The sequence below is a fragment of the Mustela lutreola genome, chromosome 4 (genome assembly GCF_030435805.1).
Source record: "Mustela lutreola isolate mMusLut2 chromosome 4, mMusLut2.pri, whole genome shotgun sequence".
In the NCBI taxonomy this organism is placed as follows: domain Eukaryota; kingdom Metazoa; phylum Chordata; class Mammalia; order Carnivora; family Mustelidae; genus Mustela; species Mustela lutreola.
In genome coordinates, this window is record NC_081293.1 from 146,523,046 (window position 1) to 146,545,531 (window position 22,486).

A 22,486-nucleotide genomic window follows, 5' to 3' on the forward strand; every position below is an offset into this window, starting at 1 on the left:
TATTATTTGGTGAAATTTTGTAAGTAAATCACAAAACAAAACAAAACAACAACAAAAAAATGAAATGCCATATTGAACACATAGTTTTATTTATTTTCATTTATCTTTTATTTTTGCACTTGTCCTTGAAATTGGGCAAGTAGGATGCAATTTTAAAATTTTTTAAATGTTGAATGAGAGATATTTATATATGGCAGCCTATACATCCTGAAACACTGCTACATGAAAATAGCAAAACTACTTTTTAAATTTATGAATGACTTCCAAAAAGATGAAGGAATGTAAGCAAATACTGTGGCTGTTGGCTGCCCTGGGCTATCACAAAGTCTTCTACTGGCTAGAGCTTGGACATTATTAATAGACTACTGCTGAAAAAGGGAGTCAAAGCCTTGGGCCTCTGAAGGGAGAAGTTTTGTTGGAGAACAGCATAAAGAAAGGAATAAGAAAGGGCCAACTCTAAGAAAAAGGGTTAATGGAAGAGGAAATACTGCTGAATAAAAACAACAAATATGGGGTGCCTGGGTGTCTCAGTGGGTTAAGCCGCTGCCTTCGGCTCAGGTCATGATCTCAGGGTCATGGGATTGAGTCCCGCATCGGGCTCTCTGCTCAGCAGGGAGACTGCTTACTCCTCTCTCTCTCTGCCTGCCTCTCTGCCTACTTATGATCTCTCTCTGTCAAATAAATAAATAAAATCTTTAAAAAAAAATTCTCTAAAAACAACAAATATATCTAAGCTAGAGCTATGAATAGAGGGAATTGAAAAAGCAATGAAAACAAAAGGGGGGAAATCTTATTTTTTACATGATTATTTGTAATCAGGTTTTTAGGGGTCCACATTTACAATAACTGTGCATTAAAAAAGCAAAGTCCCTGCAATCTAAGAATTTAAATTTCTCCTAGTGATAGTATCCCAGCCATCCAGTAGAGGCAAAAAAAAAAATGACACCCAATCCAGGTTTCAACAATAGATATCAAGTTCAGTTCAGTCTTCAAAAACTTCTCACATTGGAAGTTCCATGTGTATGAGATAGGTAGCTAGATAGATAGATAACAGAGGAGAATTAAGATATCATGAGGATGAATCAGCAGAAACAACAAATAGTAATAACTAAGCCATAAAGACTTAACAGATACAGAATATAAAATAATTATGGGTAAAGAAATAAAAGGAAGAACTAAAACCATGAGCAAAGAGTAAAAAACTATAAAATAACTAAAAAGTTATGGAGTCTAACCAAATAAAGCAGCTGGAATTCAACAGTATAATCACTGAAATGAAGATACCAATAGAAATGTTAAACAGTAGATTAGACATATGTGGAGAAAGAAAGACTGGAAGGTAGATATGAAATAACAATACTTATAATTCAGGACAGAAGGAGACAAAAAATATGAAATAAAGCTTAAGAGACATTGAGAATATAACGATCATGACCACATACATCTAATTGGAATTTCAAAATAAGATAATAAATAAATAACTTTAGTTCAATAAATTTGAACACTTAAATTTCTAGAAAAATATAACTTATGAAGATACAGAAAGCATAAGTAGCCCTATAGTTGCTAAAGAAATTCTATCAATAGTTAAAAGTCTTCCTCAAAATCCACAAAACTCAAATGGTTTTCCAGGAGATTTCTACCCAACTTTTTACGATCATATAATAAAAAGAAGGTGATCCTGACCACATCAAATTCAACATGGCCAATACAGGACTGGACAATTATAGATTAGGCCCATTCATGAACATAGAAAAAAATCCTAAAAAAAATCATAAACAAAGCAGTAGTAAAACAATTTCAGCTGTGTACAAAATAGATAATTACATCACAATAAAGCTTATTATACTCCATAAATTTAATGATGGCTTAAAATTAGAAATACTAATTAATGTGACTCACAACAACTATGAAATTATAGGAAAAAAATCTCATCTTGTTGTAAACGAATTTAACATCTATTTATAATAAAAGCTTTAATTCAATGTAGAAATAGTAAGGTCCCTTCTAGAACTGAATGAAACCACAGTAAGATGCCATTATTGACTCATTTGCTTGGCAAATTGTACCAAACATTGGCAAGGATGTGACTAAACTGCTTCTCAGAGTAGAGTTTATAGCCTTTAAGAAATAATCTAGTATTATTTAGCAGATTTTAAGCCATAATGGTTTTAGTCCACTGTTGCACATGTGAACCACAGAAGTGCTATAAAAATGTTCTGGAGGCATCATTTTTAATAACAAAGCTTTGGAGTTTTGTAATAAAAATCCAAGCATCTGTCATCAGGAGATTGGGTAAATAAATTCTTTTATACTCATAATATGGCCTACTAGACAGCACAGAACTGTAGCTACATTTATCAACAGAGGTGATCTAACAAGATATTGAATGAAAAGAGCAAGTTGTGAAAATATAAAACCATTTTTATAAAGTTCAAAAAAAAAAAAAAGCAAAGGAATTATCAACACAAAGTCAAGATCCTAATTTCCCACAGGGAGGAGGAGAGATATGAATAGAAATACACAAGGGGCTTCAAGAGTATTACTGACATTATTTTCCTTAACTTGAAAGGTGAGTGAACAGGTATTTCTCATATCATTATACTTTATAATATATATAGGTGTTATTTATTTTTTACATTTATCAAGTATTTTTTTAAAGATTTTATTTATTTATTTGACAGAGATCACAAGTTAAGCAGAGAGGCAGGCAGAGAGAGAGAGGAAGCGAAGCAGGCTCCCTGCTGGGTGGAGAGCCCAATGCATGGCTTAATCCCAGGACCCTGGGATCATGACCTATGTTGAAGGCAGAGGCTTTAACCCACTGAGCCACCCAAGCGCCCCCATTTATCAACTATTTTATAATAAAAATTATATCTATAAAAATCTAATATGATAGGGGTGCCTTGATGGCTTAGTAGGTTAAAGCCTCTGCCTTCGGCTCAGGTCATGATCCCACTGTCCTGGGATGGAGTCCTGCATTGGGGCTCTCTGCTCTGCGGGGAGTCTGTTTTCTCCTCTCTCTCTCTCTCTCTCTCTGCCTGCCTCTCTACCTACTAGTGATCTCTGTCTGTCAAATAAATAAAGTCTTTAAAAAAAAAAAAAAGCTTCATTTAAAAAAAATATTCTAATGTGATAGTTAAGTAATTTGAGGTGATAGGTAAAAAAAACAACTTCCTTTTATAAGGTAAGACATGATGGAGACAAGAAACAAAAATCAACCAAAGGTAATTATTTACCTTATTAACACTTGCCAAATGCCATCAAATTTTTCATCCAGGTACATATAGAATGTTCTGTGAAAGGCATTACTGTGCACTGGTGATGAACCATATTGTTTGGTATAAATTTTGGTTGTTAAACGTCTTAGCTGTGGGATCTCAGATTTTGGTTCCCACAATTGTAAAATATAGACAATAACAGAATCTGATTTATTAAGTTATTGTAAGTATTAAATGAATTCACCCATGGAAGATGCTGAGAAAGGACACACAATAAAAGCTCAATCAATATTAGATTCTAGTAATATTCTCTTTTAATACTTTAAAATATTCTCTTTGTGTTATGATAGGCTTTGGTCATTTGACGAAGCAGTTGATGACATTGGCTGATGGACACGTGGTGTTGGCTCTAGAAGGAGGACATGATCTCACAGCCATCTGTGATGCCTCAGAAGCCTGTGTAAATGCCCTTCTAGGAAATGAGGTAAAAAATTAAAAAGTACACAAGAGTAGGGTTAAAGGACTAGGATTATATGCATGTACTTTTTTTTTAATCCCATGTAATCAGAAAGCACAATGTTGCTCTTACAATTTTAAAAAAGAAGGTAAGCTTTTAAGGAGAAGTTTACATGTGCTCCTGCCATATGGTATAACTATTGTCCAATTAATCTACATATCACTTCCCTCAGTCAGGTTATTCATGAGCTCAGTAAATAAGATAACTCTTGGGAGGAGAAACGCTTTGTATATTGACCCAACTAATAATCACTGAAACACTGAAAAACAAACAACTCAAAGAAAATTTCTCCTGAGATTTTCCATAGGATTGTGTTAGCTCAAGGGAGAAAATAAAGCTTTAAAAATTTTTTTCATCTTTATTGAAATAGGGTCGACACAATTGTAATACATTTAAAGTGTACAATGTGATGATTTGATATATGTATACATTGTGAAATGATTCCTTGCATGAAATGAAATTAATGCATTCATCACCTCACATACTTTTTGTTTGTACCTTTGTTCTTTTGTTTAGTGAGAACACTTAAATTCTACTTTCCTAGCAAATTTTAATTACATAACATAGTATTATCAACTATAGTCATCATGTTATACATTAGATCCTCCAACCTTATTCATCTTGTAACTGAAAGTTTAAAACCTTTTATCAACCTCTCCTTACTACCCCCCTTATCTTATTATCTCCTTTTCCCCTCCCCCCAACCCCCAGCCCCTGACAATCACTATTATTCTCTGTTTCTACAAGTTCGGCTACTTTTTTTTCAGTGGGGGAGTGGTCAGAATAAGTGATACCATGCAATGTTTTTTTTTTCTGTGTCTGGCTTATTTCACTTAGTGTAATACCCTCTATGTTTGTCCATGTTATCAAAAAAGACAAGATTGGGGCGCCTGGGTGGCTCAGTGCGTTAAAGCCTCTGCCTTCAGCTCAGGTCATGATCCCAGGGTCCAGGGATCGAGCCTCACATAGGGCTCTCTGCTCAGTGGGGAGCCTGCTTCCTCCTCTCTCTCTGCCTGCCTCTCTACCTACTTGTGATCTCTCTGTCAAATAAATAAATAAAATCTTTTTTTAAAAAAAAGACAAGATTTTCTTCTTTATGAAAGATTGAATAATATTCTATTGTGCATATATATATATACATACACATATATACACCACATTTTCTTATCCACTTATCTGTTGGTGGACATTTTTTTAAAGATTTTATTTATTTGACAGAGAGAGATACAATGAGAGAGGGAACAAGCAGGGGGAGTGGGAGAAGAAGAAGCAGACCCCCCTGCTGAGCAGGGAGCCCAATGCAGGGGTTTATCCCAAGACCCCGGGACCATGACCTGAGCCAAAGGCAGACACTTAATGACTGAGCCACTCCGGCACCCCTGTGATGGACATTTAGTTTGTTTCTGTACCTTGACAATTGTAAGTAATTCTGCAATAAACATTGAAGTACAGATATCTCTTCAAGATAGTAATTTTGTTTCATTTAGCTATATACCCGGAAATAAGATTGTTGGATCATACAGCATAAAACATGCAGTTTTAGTTTCTTGAGGAATATCTTTCTGTTTTCCATGGTGGCTATACATCTTACCTTTCCAGCAGCATTGCTCAAACTTTCTTTGTTCTCCACATCCACACCAGCATTTATCTATTTTCTTTTTGATAATACATGAGGCAATACCTCATTATGGTTTTGATTTGCATTTTCCTAATGATTACTGATAGTGATCACCTTTTCATGTACATGTTGGCCATTTATATGTCTTCTCTGAAAAAAACATCTAACTGGGCCTTTTGCCCATTTTTAATTGGCTTATTTGGGATTTTGCCTTTGTTTTTTTTTGTTTTTTTTTGTTTTTTTTTTTTGCTGTTGTTTGTTTTTTGTTTGGCTGTTGAATTGTATGAGTTCTTTGTATATTTTAGATATTAACCTCTTACGGGACATATGGTTTGCAAATATTTTCTCCCGTTCCATAGGTTACCTTTTCATTTTACTCACCTTTGCTGTCCAGAAGTTTTTAAGCTTGATGTACTCCCACTTTGTTTGTTTGTTTGCTTACTTTTGTTGCCTTTCCTTTTGGTGTCAGATCCAAAAAACATTGTCAAGGCTAATGTCAAGGAGATTACCCCCTATGTTTTAAGAATTTTATGGTTTCAAATCTTACATTTACATTTTTAATCTGTTTTAAATTGATTTTTGTGTATGATGTAAGATTGGAGTTCACTTTTATTCTTTTTTGTACCAACATCATTTATTGAAGAGACTATTCCTCCATTGTATATTCCTGGATCCTTTGTTGAAAACTAATTCACCATATGTGCATGAGTTTATTTGGGGCCCTTTCTTCTTTCCATTGATCTGAGTGTCTGTTTCTAATGCCAGTACCATAGTGCATTGATTACTTGTGGTATATTTGAAATCAAAAAATGTAATGACTCCAGCACTATTGTTCTTTCTCAGGATCCAGTCATGTGTTTGGGGTCTTTGTGGTATCATATGAGTTTTAGAATTTTTTTCCTATCTCTATAAAAAAAATACCTTTTAATAAGGATTGGGTTGAATCTATAGATTGCTTTGGGTAACTTGAATGTTTTATTACCATTAACTCCTCTCCTCAGTGAACATAGCATATTTTTTCTTGTTTCTTCAATTTCTTTCATTTAGTATCTTGTAGTTTTTGGTGTATAGACTTTTCACTTCCTTGGATACATTTATCTCTAAATGTTTTATTGTTTATGATACCATTGTAAATGGGATTGTTTTATTTCTTCTTCAGATAGTTCATTTTTGATACATAAAAACTGATTGTTTATGTTGATTTTGCCTTCTGCAACATTGCTGAATTTGTTTATTAACTCTAATAGTTTTGTGGTGGAATTTTTAGGGTTTTACATATATATAGTGTCATCTGCAATTAGAGATAGTTTTACTTCTTCCTTTCCAATTTGTATACCTTTTATTTCTTTTCCTTGCTTAAATGCTCTAGATCATACTTAAAATACTATCTTGAATAAAGGTAGCGAAAGCAGGCATCGTTGTCCTGTTCTTGATCTTAGGTAAGGTGTTAGCTCTGGGCTTGTCATATATGGCATTTTACTATGTCGAAATATGTTCCTGCTATTCTGAATTTGTTGAAATTTTCTAATCATGAAAGATGTTGAATTTTGTCAGTTGCTTTGTATCTGTTGAGATGATCATATGACTTTTATCCTTCATTGTGTTAATGTATTGTTTCACATTGATTGATTTGTGTATGTTGAACCATTCTTATATCCCTGCAGTAAATCTTGATTACAATGTATGGTCCTTTTGAAGTAATGTTGAATTCAGTTTGCTAATATTTTTGTTGAGAGTTTTTGCATCTCAACAAGGTGTTCACCAGGGATATAGGACTACAGTTACTTTCCCTGTAGTGTCCTTTATTGGCTTTGGTAACCGGGATTTACTGGCCTCCTAAAATGAGTTCAGATATGTTACTACCTATTCAGTTTTGAAAAGGATGGATATTAGCACTTTAATATTAGGTAGAATTCACCAGTGAAGCCATCTGATTCTAGACTTCTCTGTTTTAAAAGGTTTTTAATTACTGATTCAGTCTCCTTACTAGTTACAGTTACTGGTCTGTTCATATTTTCTGTTTCTTTCAAAATTCCTTCTTGTAGGGTTTGTGTTTCTAGGAATTCATACATTTCTTCTATGTTATCCAATTAATTGATGTATAATTATTCATAGTAGTTTCTTTTGATCCTTTGGATTTCTGTAATAAGTCTTCTCTTTCAAATCTGATTTTATTAATTGAGGCTTTTCTCTTTTTTTCTTGGTCTAGTTAAAGGTTTATCAGTTTTGTATATCTTTTCCTAAAACCAGCTCTTAGTTGCATTGTTTTTTTTTAATTTTAATTTTATTTTTTTTAAATATTTTATTTAGTTATTTGACAGACAGAGATCACAAGTAGGCAGAGAGGCAGGCAGAGAGAGAGGAGGAAGCAGGCTCTCCGCCGAGCAGAGAGCCCGATGCGGGGCTCGATCCCAGGACCCCGGGATCATGACCTGAGCCGAAGGCAAACGCTTTAACCCACTGAGCCACCCAGGCGCCCTAATTTTTTATTTTTTATAAACATATATTTTTATCCCCAGGGGTACAGGTCTGTGAATCACCAGGTTTACACACTTCGCAGCACTCACCAAAGCACATACCCACCCCAATGTCCATAACCCCACCCCCGCTTCTCCCAACCCCGCTCCTGCCAGCAACCCTCAGTTTGTTTTGTGAGATTAGAGTCACTTATGGTTTGTTTCCCTCCCAACCCCATCTTGTTTCATTGATTCTTCTCCTACCCATTTAAGCCCCCATGTTGCATCAGAACTTCCTCATATCAGGGAGATCATATGATAGTTGTCTTTCTCTGCTTCACTTATTTCACTAAGCATGATACGCTCTAATTCCATCCATGTTTTCGCAAATGGCAAGATTTCATTTCTTTTGATGGCTTCATAGTATTCCATTGTGTATATATACTACATCTTCTTGATCCATTCATCTGTTGATGGACATCTAGGTTCTTTAACATAGTTTGGCTATTGTGGACATTGCTGCTATAAACATTCGGGTGTACATTCCCCTTCGGATGACTACGTTTGTATCTTTAGGGTAAATACCCAGTAGTGCAATTGCAGGGTCATAGGGCAGTTCTATTTTCAACATTTTGAGGAACCTCCCTGCTGTTTTCCAGAGTGGTTGCACCAGCTTGCATTCCCACCAACAGTGTAGGAGGGTTCCCCTTTCTCCGCATCCTCGCCAGCATCTGTCATTTCCTGACTTGTTAATTTTAGCCATTCTGACTGGTGTGAGGTGATATCTCATTGTGGTTTTGATTTGTATTTCCCTGATGCCGAGTGATATGGAACACTTTTTCATGTGTCTGTTGGCCATCTGGATGTCTTCTTTGCAAAAATGTCTGTTCATGTCCTCTGCCCATTTCTTGATTGGATCATTTGTTCTTTGGGTGTTGAGTTTGCTGAGTTCTTTATAGATTTTGGACACTAGTCCTTTATCTGATATGTCGTTTGCAAATATCTTCTCCCATTCTGTCAATTTGATTTTGTTAACTGTTTCCTTTGCTGTGCAAAAGCTTTTGATCTTGATGAAATCCCAGTAGTTCATTTTTGCCCTTGCTTCCCTTGCCTTTGGCGATGTTCCTAGGAAGATGTTGCTGCCTGTTTTCTTTTCAAGGATTTTGATGGATTCCTTTCGCACATTGAGGTCCTTCATCCATTTTGAGTCTATTTTCGTGTGTGGTGTAAGGAAATGGTCCAATTTCATTTTTCTGCATGTGGCTGTCCAATTTTCCCAACACCATTTATTGAAGAGGCTGTCTTTTTTCCATTGGACATTCTTTCCTGCTTTGTCGAAGATTAATTGACTGTAGAGTTGAGGGTCCATTTCTGGGCTCTCTATTCTGTTCCATTGACCTATGTGTCTGTTTTTGTGCCAGTACCATGCTGTCTTGATGATGACAGCTTTGTAATAGAGCTTGAAGTCCGGAATTGTGATGCCACCAACTTTGGTTTTCTTTTTCAATATCCCGTTGGCTATTCGAGGTCTTTTCTGGTTCCATAAAAATTTTAGAATTATTTGTTCCATTTCTTTGAAAAAGATGGATGGTACTTTGATAGGAATTGCATTAAATGTGTAGATTGCTTTAGGTAGCATAGACATTTTCACAATATTTATTCTTCCAATCCAGGAGCATGGAACATTTTTCCATTCTTTGTGTCTTCCTCAATTTCTTTCATGAGTACTTTATAGTTTTCTGAGTATAGATTCTGTGCCTCTTTGGTTAGGTTTATTCCTAGGTATCTTTTGGTTTGGGGTGCAATTGTAAATGGGATTGACTCCTTGATTTCTCTTTCTTCTGTCTTGTTGTTGGTGTAGAGAAATGCAACTGATTGCTGTGCATTGATTTTATATCCTGACACTTTACTGAATTCCTGTACAAGTTCTAGCAGTTTGGGAGTGGAGTCTTTTGAGTTTTCCACATATAGTATCATATCATCTGCGAAGAGTGATAATTTGACTTCTTTGCCGATTTGGATGCCTTTAATTTCCTTTTGTTGTCTGATTGCTGAGGCTAGGACTTCTAGTACTATGTTGAATAGCAGTGGTGATAATGGACATCCTTGCCATGTTCCTGACCTTAGCAGAAAAGCTTTCAGTTTTTCTCCATTGAGAATGAGATTTGCGGTGGGTTTTTCATAGATGGCTTTGATAATATTCAGGTATGTGCCCTCTATCCCTACACTTTGAAGAGTTTTGATCAGGAAGGGATGCTGTACTTTGTCAAATGCTTTTTCAGCATCTATTGAGAGTATCATATGGTTCTTGTTCTTTCTTTTATTGATGTGTTGTATCACATTGACTGATTTGTGCATGTTGAACCAACCTTGCAGCCCTGGAATAAATCCCACTTAGTCATGGTGAATAATCCTTTTAATGTACTGTTGAATCCTATTGGCTAGTATTTTGGTGAAAATTTTTGCATCTGTGTTCATCAAAGATATTGGTCTATAGCTCTCTTTTTTGATAGGATCCTTGTCTGGTTTTGAGATCAAGGTTGATGGCCTCATAAAATGAGTTTGGAAGTTTTCCTTCCATTTCTATTTTTGGAACAGTTTCAGGAGAATAGGAATTAGTTCTTCTTTAAATGTTTGGTAGAATTCCCCCGGGAAGCCGTCTGGCCCTTGTTTGTTTGGAGATTTTTAATGACTGTTTCAATCTCCTTACTGTTTTGGGGTCTGTTCCGGCTTTCTACTTCTTCCTGGTTCAGTTGTGGTAGTTTATATGTTTCTAGGAATGCATCCATTTCTTCCAGATTGTCAAATTTGTTGGCATAGAGTTGCTCATATTATGCTCTTATAATAGTTTGTATTTCTTTGGTGTTAGTTGTGATCTCTCCTCTTTCATTCATGATTTTATTTATTTGGGTCCTTTCTCTTTTCTTTTTGATAAGTCTGGCCAGGGGTTTATCAATTTTATTAATTCTTTCAAAGAACCAGCTCTTAGTTTTGTTGATTTGCTCTATTGTCTTTTTGGTTTCTATTTCATTGATTTCTGCTCTGATCTTTATGATTTCTCTTCTCCTGCTGGGCTTAGGGTTTCTTTTTTGTTCTTTCTCCAGCTCCTTTAGGTGTAGGGTTAGGTTGTGTACCTGAGACCTTTCTTGTTTCTTGAGAAAGGCTTGTACTACTATATATTTTCCTCTCAGGACTGCCTTTGTTGTGTCCCACAGATTTTGAACTGTTGTATTTTCATTATCATTTGTTTCCATGATTTTTTTCAATTCTTCTTTAATTTCCCAGTTGACCCATTCATTCTTTAGAAGGATGCTGTTTAGTCTCCATGTATTTGGGTTCTTTCCAAACTTCCTCTTGTGGTTGAGTTCTAGCTTAAGAGCACTGTGGTCTGAAAATATGCAGGGAATGATCCCAATCTTTTGATACCTGTTGAGTCCTGATTTAGGACCGAGGATGTGATCTATTCTGGAGAATGTTCCATGTGCACTAGAGAAGAATGTGTATTCTGTTGCTTTGGGATGAAATGTTCTGAATATATCTGTGATGTCCATCTGGTCCAGTGTGTCGTTTAAGGCCTTTATTTCCTTGCTGATCTTTTGCTTGGATGATCTGTCCATTTCAGTGAGGGGAGTGTTAAAGTTCCCTACTATTATTGTATTATTCTTGATGTGTTTCTTTGATTTTGTTATATAGTTTGCTGCTCCCACGTTGGGGGCATAGATATTTAAAATTGTTAGATCTTCTTGTTGGACAGACCCTTTGAGTATCATATAGTGTCCTTCCTCATCTCTTATTATAGTCTTTGGCTTAAAATCTAATTGATCTGATATAAGGATTGCCACTCCTGCTTTCTTCTGATGTCCATTAGCATGGTAAATTCTTTTCTACCCCCTCACTTTAAATCTGGAGGTGTCTTCGGGCTTAAAATGAGTTTCTTGGAGGCAACATATAGATGGGTTTTGTTTCTTTATCCATTCTGATACCCTGTGTCTTTTGATTGGGGCATTTAGCCCATTAACATTCAGGATAACTATTGAGAGATATGAATTTAGTGCCATTGTATTGCCTGTGAGATGACTGTTACTGTATATGGTCTCTGTTCCTTACTGATCTACCACTTGTAGTCTCTCTTTGCTTAGAGGACCCCTTTCAATATTTCCTGTAGAGCTGGTTTGGTGTTTGCAAATTCTTTCAGTTTTTGTTTGTCCTGGAAGCTTTTAATCTCTCCTTCTATTTTCAATGATAGCCTAGCTGGATATAGTATTCTTGGCTGCATGTTTTTCTTGTTTAGGGCTCTGAAAATATCATGCCAGCTCTTTCTGGCCTGCCAGGTCTCTGTGGATAAGTCAGCTGACAATCTAATATTTTTACCATTGTATGTTACAGACTTCTTTTCCCGGGCTGCTTTCAGGATTTTCTCTTTGTCACTAAGACTTGTAAATTTTACTATTAGGTGATGGGGTGTTGGCCTATTCTTATTGATTTTGAGGGGCGTTCTCTGAACCTCCTGAATTTTTATGTTTGTTCCCTTTGCCATATTGGGGAAATTCTCCCCAATAATTTTCTCCAGTATACCTTCTGCTCCCTTCTCTTTTTCTTCTTCTTCTGGAATCCCAATTATTCTAATGTTGTTGTGTCTTATGTTGTCACTTATCTCTCGAATTCTCTCCTCGTGGTCCAGTAGCTGTTTGTCCCTCTTTTGCTCAGCTTCTTTATTCTCTGTCATTTGGTCTTCTATATCACTAATTCTTTCTTCTGTCTCATTTATCCTTTCAGTGAGAGCCTCCATTTTTTATTGCACCTCATTAATAGCTTTTTTGATTTCAACTTGTTTAGATTTTAGTTCTTTTATTTTTCCAGAAAGGGCTTTTATATCTCCCGAGAGGTTTTCTCTAATATCTTCCATTACTTTTTCGAGCCCGGCTAGAACCTTGAGAATTGTCATTCTGAACTCTAGATCTGACATTATTACCAATGTCTGTATTGATTAGGTCCCTAGCATTCGGTACTGCCTCTTGTTCTTTTTTTTTTTGTGGTGAATTTTCCCGCCTTGTCATTTTGTCCAGATAAGAGTATATGAAGGAGCAAGGAAAATACTAAAAGGGTGGCAACAACCCCAGGAAAATATGCTTTAACCAAATCAGAAGAGATCCCAAATCGTGAGGGGGGAGAAAGGGGATAAAAAGAGGTTCAAAAAGAAAGAAAGAAGAAAAGAATTTAAAAAAAGAAAATGAATAAAGAAAAATATAAAAAAGAAAAAAATATATATATTAGATAAACTAGTTTAAAAACATTAAAAAAGAAAAGGGTAACAGTTAAAAAAATTAGCAGAAGAAGAGAAAAAAAATGAAAAAGAAAAAAATTTAATTACCTGCAAGACTAAAAAAATCACAGGGAGAAAGCCATGAGTTCTGTGCTTTGCTTTCTCCTCCTCTGGAATTCTGCTGCTCTCCTTGGTATTTAAACTGCACTCCTCTTGGTATTGGTAGGTGAACTTGGTCTTGGCTGGATTTCTTGTTGATCTTCTTGGGGAGGGACCTGGTGTAGTGATTCTCAAGTGTCTTTGCCCCAGGCGGAATTGCACCGCCCTTACCAGGGGCCAGCCTGAGTAATGCGCTTGGGTTTGCTTTCAGGAGCTTTTGTTCCCTGAGCGCTTTCCTTAGAGTTCCGGAGGACGGGAATACAAATGGGGGCCTCCTGGTCTCCAGCCCGGAGGAGCCAAGAGCCCGGGGCCCCACTCCTCAGTGCGCCCTCAGAGAACAGTGCCCAGTAACTCCCGTCTGCCTGACCTCCAGCCGCGCTCCGAGCTCACCGAGCCTGCTCCGAGCTCACCGAGCCTGCGACCGGTTCAAGGTGACACCGAGCTGTGAGCTTACTGTCGGCTCTGTCTCTGTAGCCGGCTTTCCTGTTCCAATACCCGCAAGCTCTGCGACACTCAGACATCCCCGATCCTTCTGTGACCCTGCGGGACCTGAGGCCACGCTGACCCCTCGTGGGCTTCGCCCCGGTTTAGCCTCTGGAGCGATGTCCCTCAGTGGAACAGACTTTTAAAAGTCCTGATTTTGTGCGCCGTTGCTCCGCCGCTTGCCGGGAGCCGGCCCCTCCCCCCGGGGTCTATCTTCCCTGCATTGATTTTTTTATATTGTTTGCTGCATCCCATAAGTGTTAGCATGTTGTGTTTCTATTTCATTTGTGTCAAGATTTTTAATTTCTCTTTTCATTTCTTGATGACTTGGTTGTACAGGAGCATGTTGTTCAATTACCACCTTGGGGCACCTGGGTGGCTCGGTGGGTTAAAGCCTCTGCCTTCGACTCGGGTCATGATTCCAGGGTCCTGGGATCAAATGCCACATCGGGCTCTGTGCTCGCTGGGGAGATTACTTCCCTTCCTCTCTCTCTGCCTGCCTCTCTGCCTACTTGTGATCTCACCTGTCAAATAAATAACAAATAAAATCTTTTAAAAAAAATTACTACATATTTATGAGTATTCCAGTTTTCTTTTTGCATTGATTTCTAGTTTTGTGCCATTGTAGTCAGAATGATTTCGGTCTTTTAAAATTTGCTGGAATGATTTCGGTCTTTTAAAATTTGCTGAGACTGGTTTTATGGCCTAATATATGATTTTTCTTGGAGAATATTCCATATGTGTTTGAGAATAATGTATTTTCTGCTGCTGTTGGGTAGAATGTTCTGTATATGTCTTTTAGGTCCATATGGTCTAAAGCATCATTTAAGTCCAGCATTTCTTTATTGATTTTCTGTCTGGCTGACCTATCCATTAATGAAAGTGGGGTATTAAAGTCCCCTAATACTGTATTTATGTGTATTTCTTTCTTCAGATCTGTTCATATCTGCTTTTTTATAAGGTTAGCTGCTCCTGTGTCGGTGCATATTTGCAAGTGTTATATACTCTTGATGAATTGACCTCGTGGTCATAATATAACATTCTTTTTCTCTTATTACAGTTGTTAACTTACAGTCTATTTTTTCTGATATAAGCATACTTAGTCCTGCTTTCTTCTGGTTTCCACTGGCATGAAATATCTTCTCCATCGCTTTATTTACAGTCTGTGTATCCTTAAATCTGAAGTTAATCTCTTGTAGGCAGCATATAGTTAGGTCTTATTTTTGTATTCACTCAACCACTCTATGTTTTTTGATTAGAGATTTTAGTCTGTTAAATTTGAAGTAAGAATTGATAGGTACAGCCTTACTATTGCTATGTTACTGTTTTCTGGCAGTTACATAGATCTTTCTTCCTCTCCTGCTATCTTTTTTTGTGCATTGATGATTTCCCATAGTGTTGTGTTTTGATTTCTGTGTCTTTTGCATACTTCTATAGGTTTTTGCTTTTGGTTACCATGAGGCTTGCAAATACCTTCTAATAGTGTATTTTAGGCTGATAACATCCTAACTCTAATGTATATAGAAACTACATTTTTACACTTCCCTCACACAATTTATGTTTTTGAGATCACAGTTTATAACTTTTTATATTGTGCATTCAATTAACAAATTACTGTAGTCATAGCTATTTTTAATACTTTTGTCTTTTAAACTTTACACTAGAGTTATAAGTGATTTTCCACTATCATTATAATATTAGAGTATTCTGAATTTAATTACATGTTTACTTTTATCAGTGAATTTTATGCTTTCAAACATTTTTATGTTATTAGTTAGTATTCTTTCATTTCAGCTTGAGGAACTTCCTTTAACAACTCTTATAAAGGCAATCTAATTCTGATGAAGACTTCAGCTTTTGTTTGTCTGCAAAACTGTATCTATTCTTCACTTCTTAATGACTGCTTTTTTGGGGTAGGGTATTTTTGATCAGCAGTTTTTTCTTACTGCACTTTGAATATATCATGCCACTCCTTTATGGTCTCTGCTGAGGTTTCTGCTGAGAAATCTACTCTTAAACTTAATGAGATTTTCTCTGTGAAAATTTGCTTTTCTCTTGGTGTTTTTAAGATTCTCTCTCTGTCTTTAACTTTTAAAAATTTAATGTTCCTTCGTGTGGGTCTCTTTAGATCCATCTAATTTGGTACTCTTTGGGATTTCTATATTTGGATGTCTGTTTCTCTCCCAGGGTGAGGATAATTTTTAACCACTATTTCTTCAAATAAGTTTTCTGTCCTTTCTCTTCTCCTCCTGAAACTCCTGTAATTCCTTTGATTTGCTCCGTGGTATCCTGTAAGTACTTTAAGCTATCTTTACTGTTTCTCATTCTTCTTTTTTCTTTTTGCTATTTTGATGGGTTGAGTTTCACTGACCTGTCTTTGAATTCACTTATCTTTTCTTTCATTTTATCTAGCCTGCTCTTGAACTCTTCTGTTGAATTTTTCAGTTCAGTTATTTTATTCTTCAGTTCTATGATTTTTGTTTGGTACCTTTTAATATTCTCAATCTCTTTCTTGACATTTTCACTTCGTTCCTGTGTTGCTTTCCTGATCTCAGTGACCATCGTCACAGCTGTTTTTTTTTTTCTTTTAATTCAATTTAGTTAACGTCTAGTGTATTATTATCTTTATGGATAGAATTTAGTTAGTTATTCATCAGTTGCATATAACACCCAGTACTCCTTATATCATGTATCCTCCTTAATGCCCATCACCCCATCCCCCCAGCCATATCCCCTCCAGGAACCCTCAGTTTGTTTACTATAGTTAAGAGTCTCTTATGGTTTGCCTTCCTCTCTGTTTTTATCTTATTTTATTTTTCCTTCCCTTCCCCAGTGTTCATGTACTTTATTTCTTAAATTCCACATGAGTGAAATCATACAGTATTTTTCTTTCTTTTACTGACCTATTTTGATTAGGATAATACACTCTAGTTCCATCCACATCATTGCAAATTGTTGGGGTTCCCTCGGAGGGGTGGAGGCGACCGGACCAGCCGGAGGCCCCTTCCCGGGGCTGAGCGGGATGGCGAGTGTCGCGAACCCGGATGCACCAACGGACGACACCAGGCTCGGGGGATCTGTCGAAGCAGGATCTCACTTTATTGTGTGGGGGTACACCTTATATAGAGCAGCAGAAGGGAAGTGAGGACAGAGGGGGAAGAGCCAATAAGATCGGGCGAGAGGAGGAAGTGCCATAGGTTTCAGGAACCGAAACTGTGAAATTGGCGCCTTCTTGGCCGGAAGAGACGGCAAGCCGGCTCCATCTTTATTCTGCTTCTTGTCGTTTCCTTTGGCCCCTGCCTTATCAATAAGCTAACTCAATTTATACAAAAAAGGATGGAAGCCATTCAGTTAATGAATGTTCAAGTACATTACCAGAGACTGGCCACCCATGATGAAGAACTCTATCATTAATCTTTATTGGCCAGTGACGGGTAAGACCCCATATCGGTTGGGGCAACCTAAGACAGGCCTTAAAGGAGATGCCCCCCCCGTAGCAGCATGATATTCAGTAACGGGTAAGACCAATGAGAGACACAGAGCAACCTAAGACAGAGGACATACCTATGCTGTATGACCCTCAATGACGGGTAAGCCTGTTGTCTTGTCACTGGCAACCTAAGACAGAAGTCATGCCTACAAAAACAAAAGGGGGAAATATAAGGCACATAACTAGAGGTGCCTCCACAGAGTGCGGCCCAGAATAAAGATGGCGCTGGCTTGCCGTCTCTTCCGGCCAACAAGGCGCCAATTTCACAGTTTCGGTTCCTGAAACCTATGGCACTTCCTCCTCTTGCCCGATCTTATTGGCTCTTCCCCCTCTGTCCTCACTTTCCTTCTGCTGCTCTATATAAGGTGTACCCCCGCACAATAAAGTGAGATCCTGCTTCGACAGATCCCCCGAGCCTGGTGTCCTCCGTTGGTGCGTCCGGGTTCGCGACACTCGCCATCCCGCTCAGCCCCGGGAAGGGGCCTCCGGCTGGTCCGGTCGCCTCCACCCCTCTGAGGGAACCCCAACAGCAAATGGTGAGATTTCATTCTTTCTGATGGCTGAGTAATATTCCATTTTATATATAGTATATGTAATTTGTATATAATGTGTTTGTGTGCACACACCAGTTCTTCTTTATCCATTCATCTGCTGATGGACATTTGGGGTCTTTCCATATTTTGGCTATTGTGGACATTGCTGCTATAAAAATTGAAGTACATGTGCCCTTTTAAATCATATTTTTGTGTCCTTTGGCTAAATACCTAGTAGTGTAGTTCCTAGGTCATAGGGTAGCTCTTCTTAACCTTTTTGAGGAAATTTCATATGGTTTTCCAGAGTGACTCTTTATTTTTTATAGTGAATATATACAAGTGTTAAGACTGTTTTATATATTTTACCTTTTTTCATGAACTTACAATATGACCACTTACAAAATAAACATAAGATCATTTTTTAAATTTGTCATGCCTATTATTTTTTTAACAGTGACTTACGCTTTTGTCTGTGGTATTTATGAAGGGGGAAAAAAGTGGTTTTTTTCTTCTACATGCTGAACACCTAAGTTTTATTGTCATCTTTATCTTACAAATCTGTAGTACTTCAACATGACTATTATGCTTTATCTATTGAATTAAATATGTACTAAGGAAAAGATGAGAAAGAAAACTTGAGCAATCTTTAAGTCTTTACGCTGTTGTATAATTTTAGACAGCACAATAACTCAAGGCTGTTGCCATCTAATGATTATTATTATTAGTGCATTGCTATTTCAGATCACACGAAGTTCAGAATGTCAAATATTTTCCAAATATTAGAGTCCTTCTGAGTTTCCTGTGAACAAATGATTTAAAAAATAATGCTGGGCATTTTTTTTTTTGTTTTTGCACGTATGGCAATAAAGAAATGCAAAAAAAAAAAAAAATGCTACTTCTGTCTTGTCAGTTAATGTTGAGCTGCTCTATTTGCCTACCAGAAAACATATTTTGCATATTCACCTACAGTCTCAACTTACTTGATTTTAAATATGGAAACATTTTAGAGAAGCAGACTGGTTTTAATATTTACATTATAAAGCTTATGCCAGATGTGCAGAAAATCACAGTAGGTTGTGGATTGTGGCTCCATGGATGATTGACCTGCTCAGAAAAAAATGTTACCCAGTTGCAAAAGCCAAGTACTTTTCCAACTATGTGAAAGGAAATTATGGATTTCACTGGCTCTCTTTGAGCACATTCATTCAAATGAGATTCTATTTCTTTGTGCTAGTAATCTTTACACTTGGCCTACTTTATTCTTCCAAGGGAGGATTTCCAGTGAGAGTGGAATAATTTTTTTGGTGTGGTCTCTTTCTTTAAGAGATGACTTATTTCAGAACACATTCTAGTCAGTTGTGTGAGTTACATGGTTTTCTTAATTTGTCTGAATATACTAAAAAGCTAAATGGTTGTGTTTTGTACCTTCCTTCCACTACATGACCTTTTGACTGGGATGTCTGTGGTCATTTTATTATACGGGCTATGCCCAGAGCTCAAACAGACTGTTTTTGTAGAGTAATTAGTGACATTGCTTTAGAACAGTGTCCCCTAATTTAAAGTTTGGGCCCTATTCTCAAACCTACTGTACCTTTTCTCTGCATTTTTAAAAGACCAGGCTTGAGATAGAGGAAGGGATAAAAATGTCATTGGTCGGTCTTAAACATGCCCATGTGGATGTGTAGGCACCAAAAATTCCAGTAAATTACAACTGAAATGATTATTTTTGGCTATATTGACAGTTTAATCAACTGTAATATCTGGACATCTTGTAGTAAATTTGCTTTAGTTATTATAATACCCTAAATACCACCTTGTCTTCTTTCATTGACTATCTTTAATTGCATAAGCACAATTTAAAATTTGTGTATCATGAACTAAGGGAAGACAAGTTTAAATGATCTTTGATTTTCTGTATCTTTTTTCCCATTGAGGTTTCTTTGGAATATAAATAAGATTATAAATTTCCCCACAAAATACTTTAAGGGAAACAGATGGATTTGGTATATTGAACTTTGAAAGGTAAATTTTGGTGTGTCACATCTATCAGTATGCAGAGGAACAAAGCTTAGGAAAAGAAAGATTTTTTTTGTTGTTAATGAAAAATGGAAGAAAAATACATGTGTGTTGTGCATTATAATTCATTTGAAAAAAGGAAATGAAAATGTAATACTTGAAACAACTTAAGAAACAAAGAGTTCTTCTCACTTTCATTGACAATATAATTTATAATCCAAGGTCTGGCTTTCTATATATTTTTTCCAGTTCAAAGGTCATCATGACTAACAGCATGACTGCATTGAAGTTTTAAATTTCATTCTTTTAGAAAAAAATAATATATAATAAGGCATATTGAATGTACCTCATCATTTTAAAAAGTGCATACATGTAGTTTTCACAGTAGTTTTATGTAGTAAGGTCTGGGTAAAAGAATTTTTTTAAAAATCTTTCAAATACCAATTATTGCAATTTCAAATCCCAGTTTCCCTCCAAACTCCCTTTTCAAGTGATTAATAGGGCAATTATAACTTATTATCTGGCATTTCACTTTTACAAATAGCAAAATGTAGTAAAGCTTTAGCTTAAAACATTGGCAGAACCTACCTTGGCTTCTCAACACTGAACGTGCAATTGAACTCAAATTAGGAAGGTCAAGAAGGGCCTTTTTGAGGGACTCTGCACTTTGTCAGATGTATTTATTCATGTGTAGAAGATTAGAATTCATAAACATTTTGCCAGTTTTTTGAATGCTATTTCTTTTCCTTGTTGTTCTTGGCCAGGCCATGTCAGTACAGCAAAATCCTGCTTCATATGACTTATTATCAGCAGAATAATATGTATTACATAACTCAAAGGAATTATAAAATCAGCAGGAACTTTTGGCTCTGCATCTTAGTGTAAATATATAGATGGGTACCAAAAAAACTTAATTTAAAAAAAATTAAGTTATCTGAGTGATGCAACCAAAATAGGAATTTTTCCTTTTAAATATTTTTTATCATGAGAGTGATCTAGTTACCAAAACATCTTTTACCTGTCCTTTTAAGAAATATGCACAAGGTCAGTCAAAATAATACAGTATTGGATTAAAACTGGTTTAAGCATGGTACAGAAAATTCCTTGAGGCAACTGACTTTGAAGACATACCATACGTGCATTTTTTTTTTCTTTTTCTTGGCAAAGATCAGAACTTAGATTTATCAGTCCAATCAGTGTATGATGAATATTTTTGAACTTCTTCAGTGAAGCACTTAGAAACAGCTTAGAAACCAGCTTGGGGTTTGCAAGAAATTGAAGTGACTATCTAAATCAGAAGAGTTAGGCTGCTTGGAATGGCATCAGAGGTCTTTATGCAAATAGTTACATCATTTTTAGAATCAGTAATAGAAATATGTGTGAGGTTCTCGGGGAAAATGATTTTGGTAGTCTGCATTTGTGCTGGTGGCGGTGGCAGCAAACAGTGGCACAGTTAATTTAAGGACAAATTTGCCTACTGTTATGCAAAGCCAATTAACAGCACCCTGGGTTGCTCCCCTGAAGGAAATGTTTCCAAGAGGTGAGAAAAGCTTAAGCTGTTGGCATTCCTATGGAATCTAAAACGAAAACATTGAAAAACTTTAGGCAGGTTAAAGAAAGGGGAGGACATATAGTAGGAAGAGCCTTGGGTAGTAAGTTGGAAACATGGCCATTAAAAGGCCACCTGTCAAAACAGAATAAATGACTGTTTTAAGCTTGTTAGAGAAAAAAACAAATGCTGTCAATGTGGAAGTTGTTGGGATGATGCTACAGCCTCTGGTACTAAAGGTTCAGCCCTTATATTTGAGTCTATGGCATGTTTTTTCTTTTTTTAAAATGTTTTTTATTTGAGTAGCGTTGACAATGTTAACGTTGGTTTCAAGGGTACAGCAGTGATTCAGCCTTTTGCTATGTTATGCTACGCTCACTGCAAATGTAACTGCCATCTGTCACCATATGATGCTATTAAAATATCGACTATAGCTTTGTTTACATCTCCTTCACTCTTATTAAGGTTTGTCTTTTACTCCTTCCTTCATTCCTTCTTCTTCTCCCTTTCTCCCTCCCCCTTTCTTTCCTCTCTTCCTCTTTCTCTCCCCCTTTCTCTCTCTTTCAAGATTTTATTTATTTATTTGAGAGAGAGAGAGAGCACAAGCAAGAAGAGGGGCAGAGGGAGAGGGAGAAACAGACTGCCCAGTGAGAAGGAAGCCTGGTGCAGGCTCAATCCCAGGACTTTGGGATTATAACCTGAGCCAAAGGCAGACTCTAAACCAACTGAACCACCCAGGTGCCCCTCTTCCTTCCTCCTTCCCTCCCTTCTTCCCTCCTTTTTTGCCTTCCTATCTCTTTTTATTCCCCACTTTCCCTTCTTGCCTTCCTCTGTTCCTTTTTCTCTTTTCCCCTCCTCTTTATAATAACTGCAGTCTTCTGTATAGTGGCTCAGCTGCTTTTTTTCTGACTTGGATTTCAGCAGCAGTGGTTACACTTAGTGATTGTATATGTTGATATCCTCCCAAGGTGACTTTTTGCTCTAAGGATGCTGAAAAAGTCCCTTGAATTAACTATAATAGGTGTTGACAACTACCCCTGAGGTGAACTCTGGAGATGGTACTCTCCAAGTTGGCCACCAGGGGTTTGTTTGCTTTAGATTTTAAATAAAGAAGTTTTGCCATCTTTTCATCCTTTAGATTATGTATGACTGACTCCATTGGGGAATTGGTGTGAATCTGG

The 22,486-nt window shown here is 36.8% G+C and overlaps 1 protein-coding gene across 13 annotated transcripts in view; it reads left to right on the top strand.

The window, feature by feature from the left end:
* The window catches only part of HDAC9 (histone deacetylase 9), a 940,182-nt gene that overhangs the window by 863,402 nt on the left and 54,294 nt on the right, over positions 1 to 22,486 (top strand). For all 13 annotated transcript variants that reach the window (XR_009352864.1, XM_059171303.1, XM_059171302.1 and 10 more), the window contains one exon: positions 3,572 to 3,705. Coding sequence is in view for 12 of the 13 variants with exons in the window: in XM_059171303.1 (XP_059027286.1) it covers positions 3,572 to 3,705 (134 nt within the window). In the remaining variant the exon portion in view is untranslated. The remainder of the gene's footprint in view (positions 1 to 3,571; positions 3,706 to 22,486) is intronic.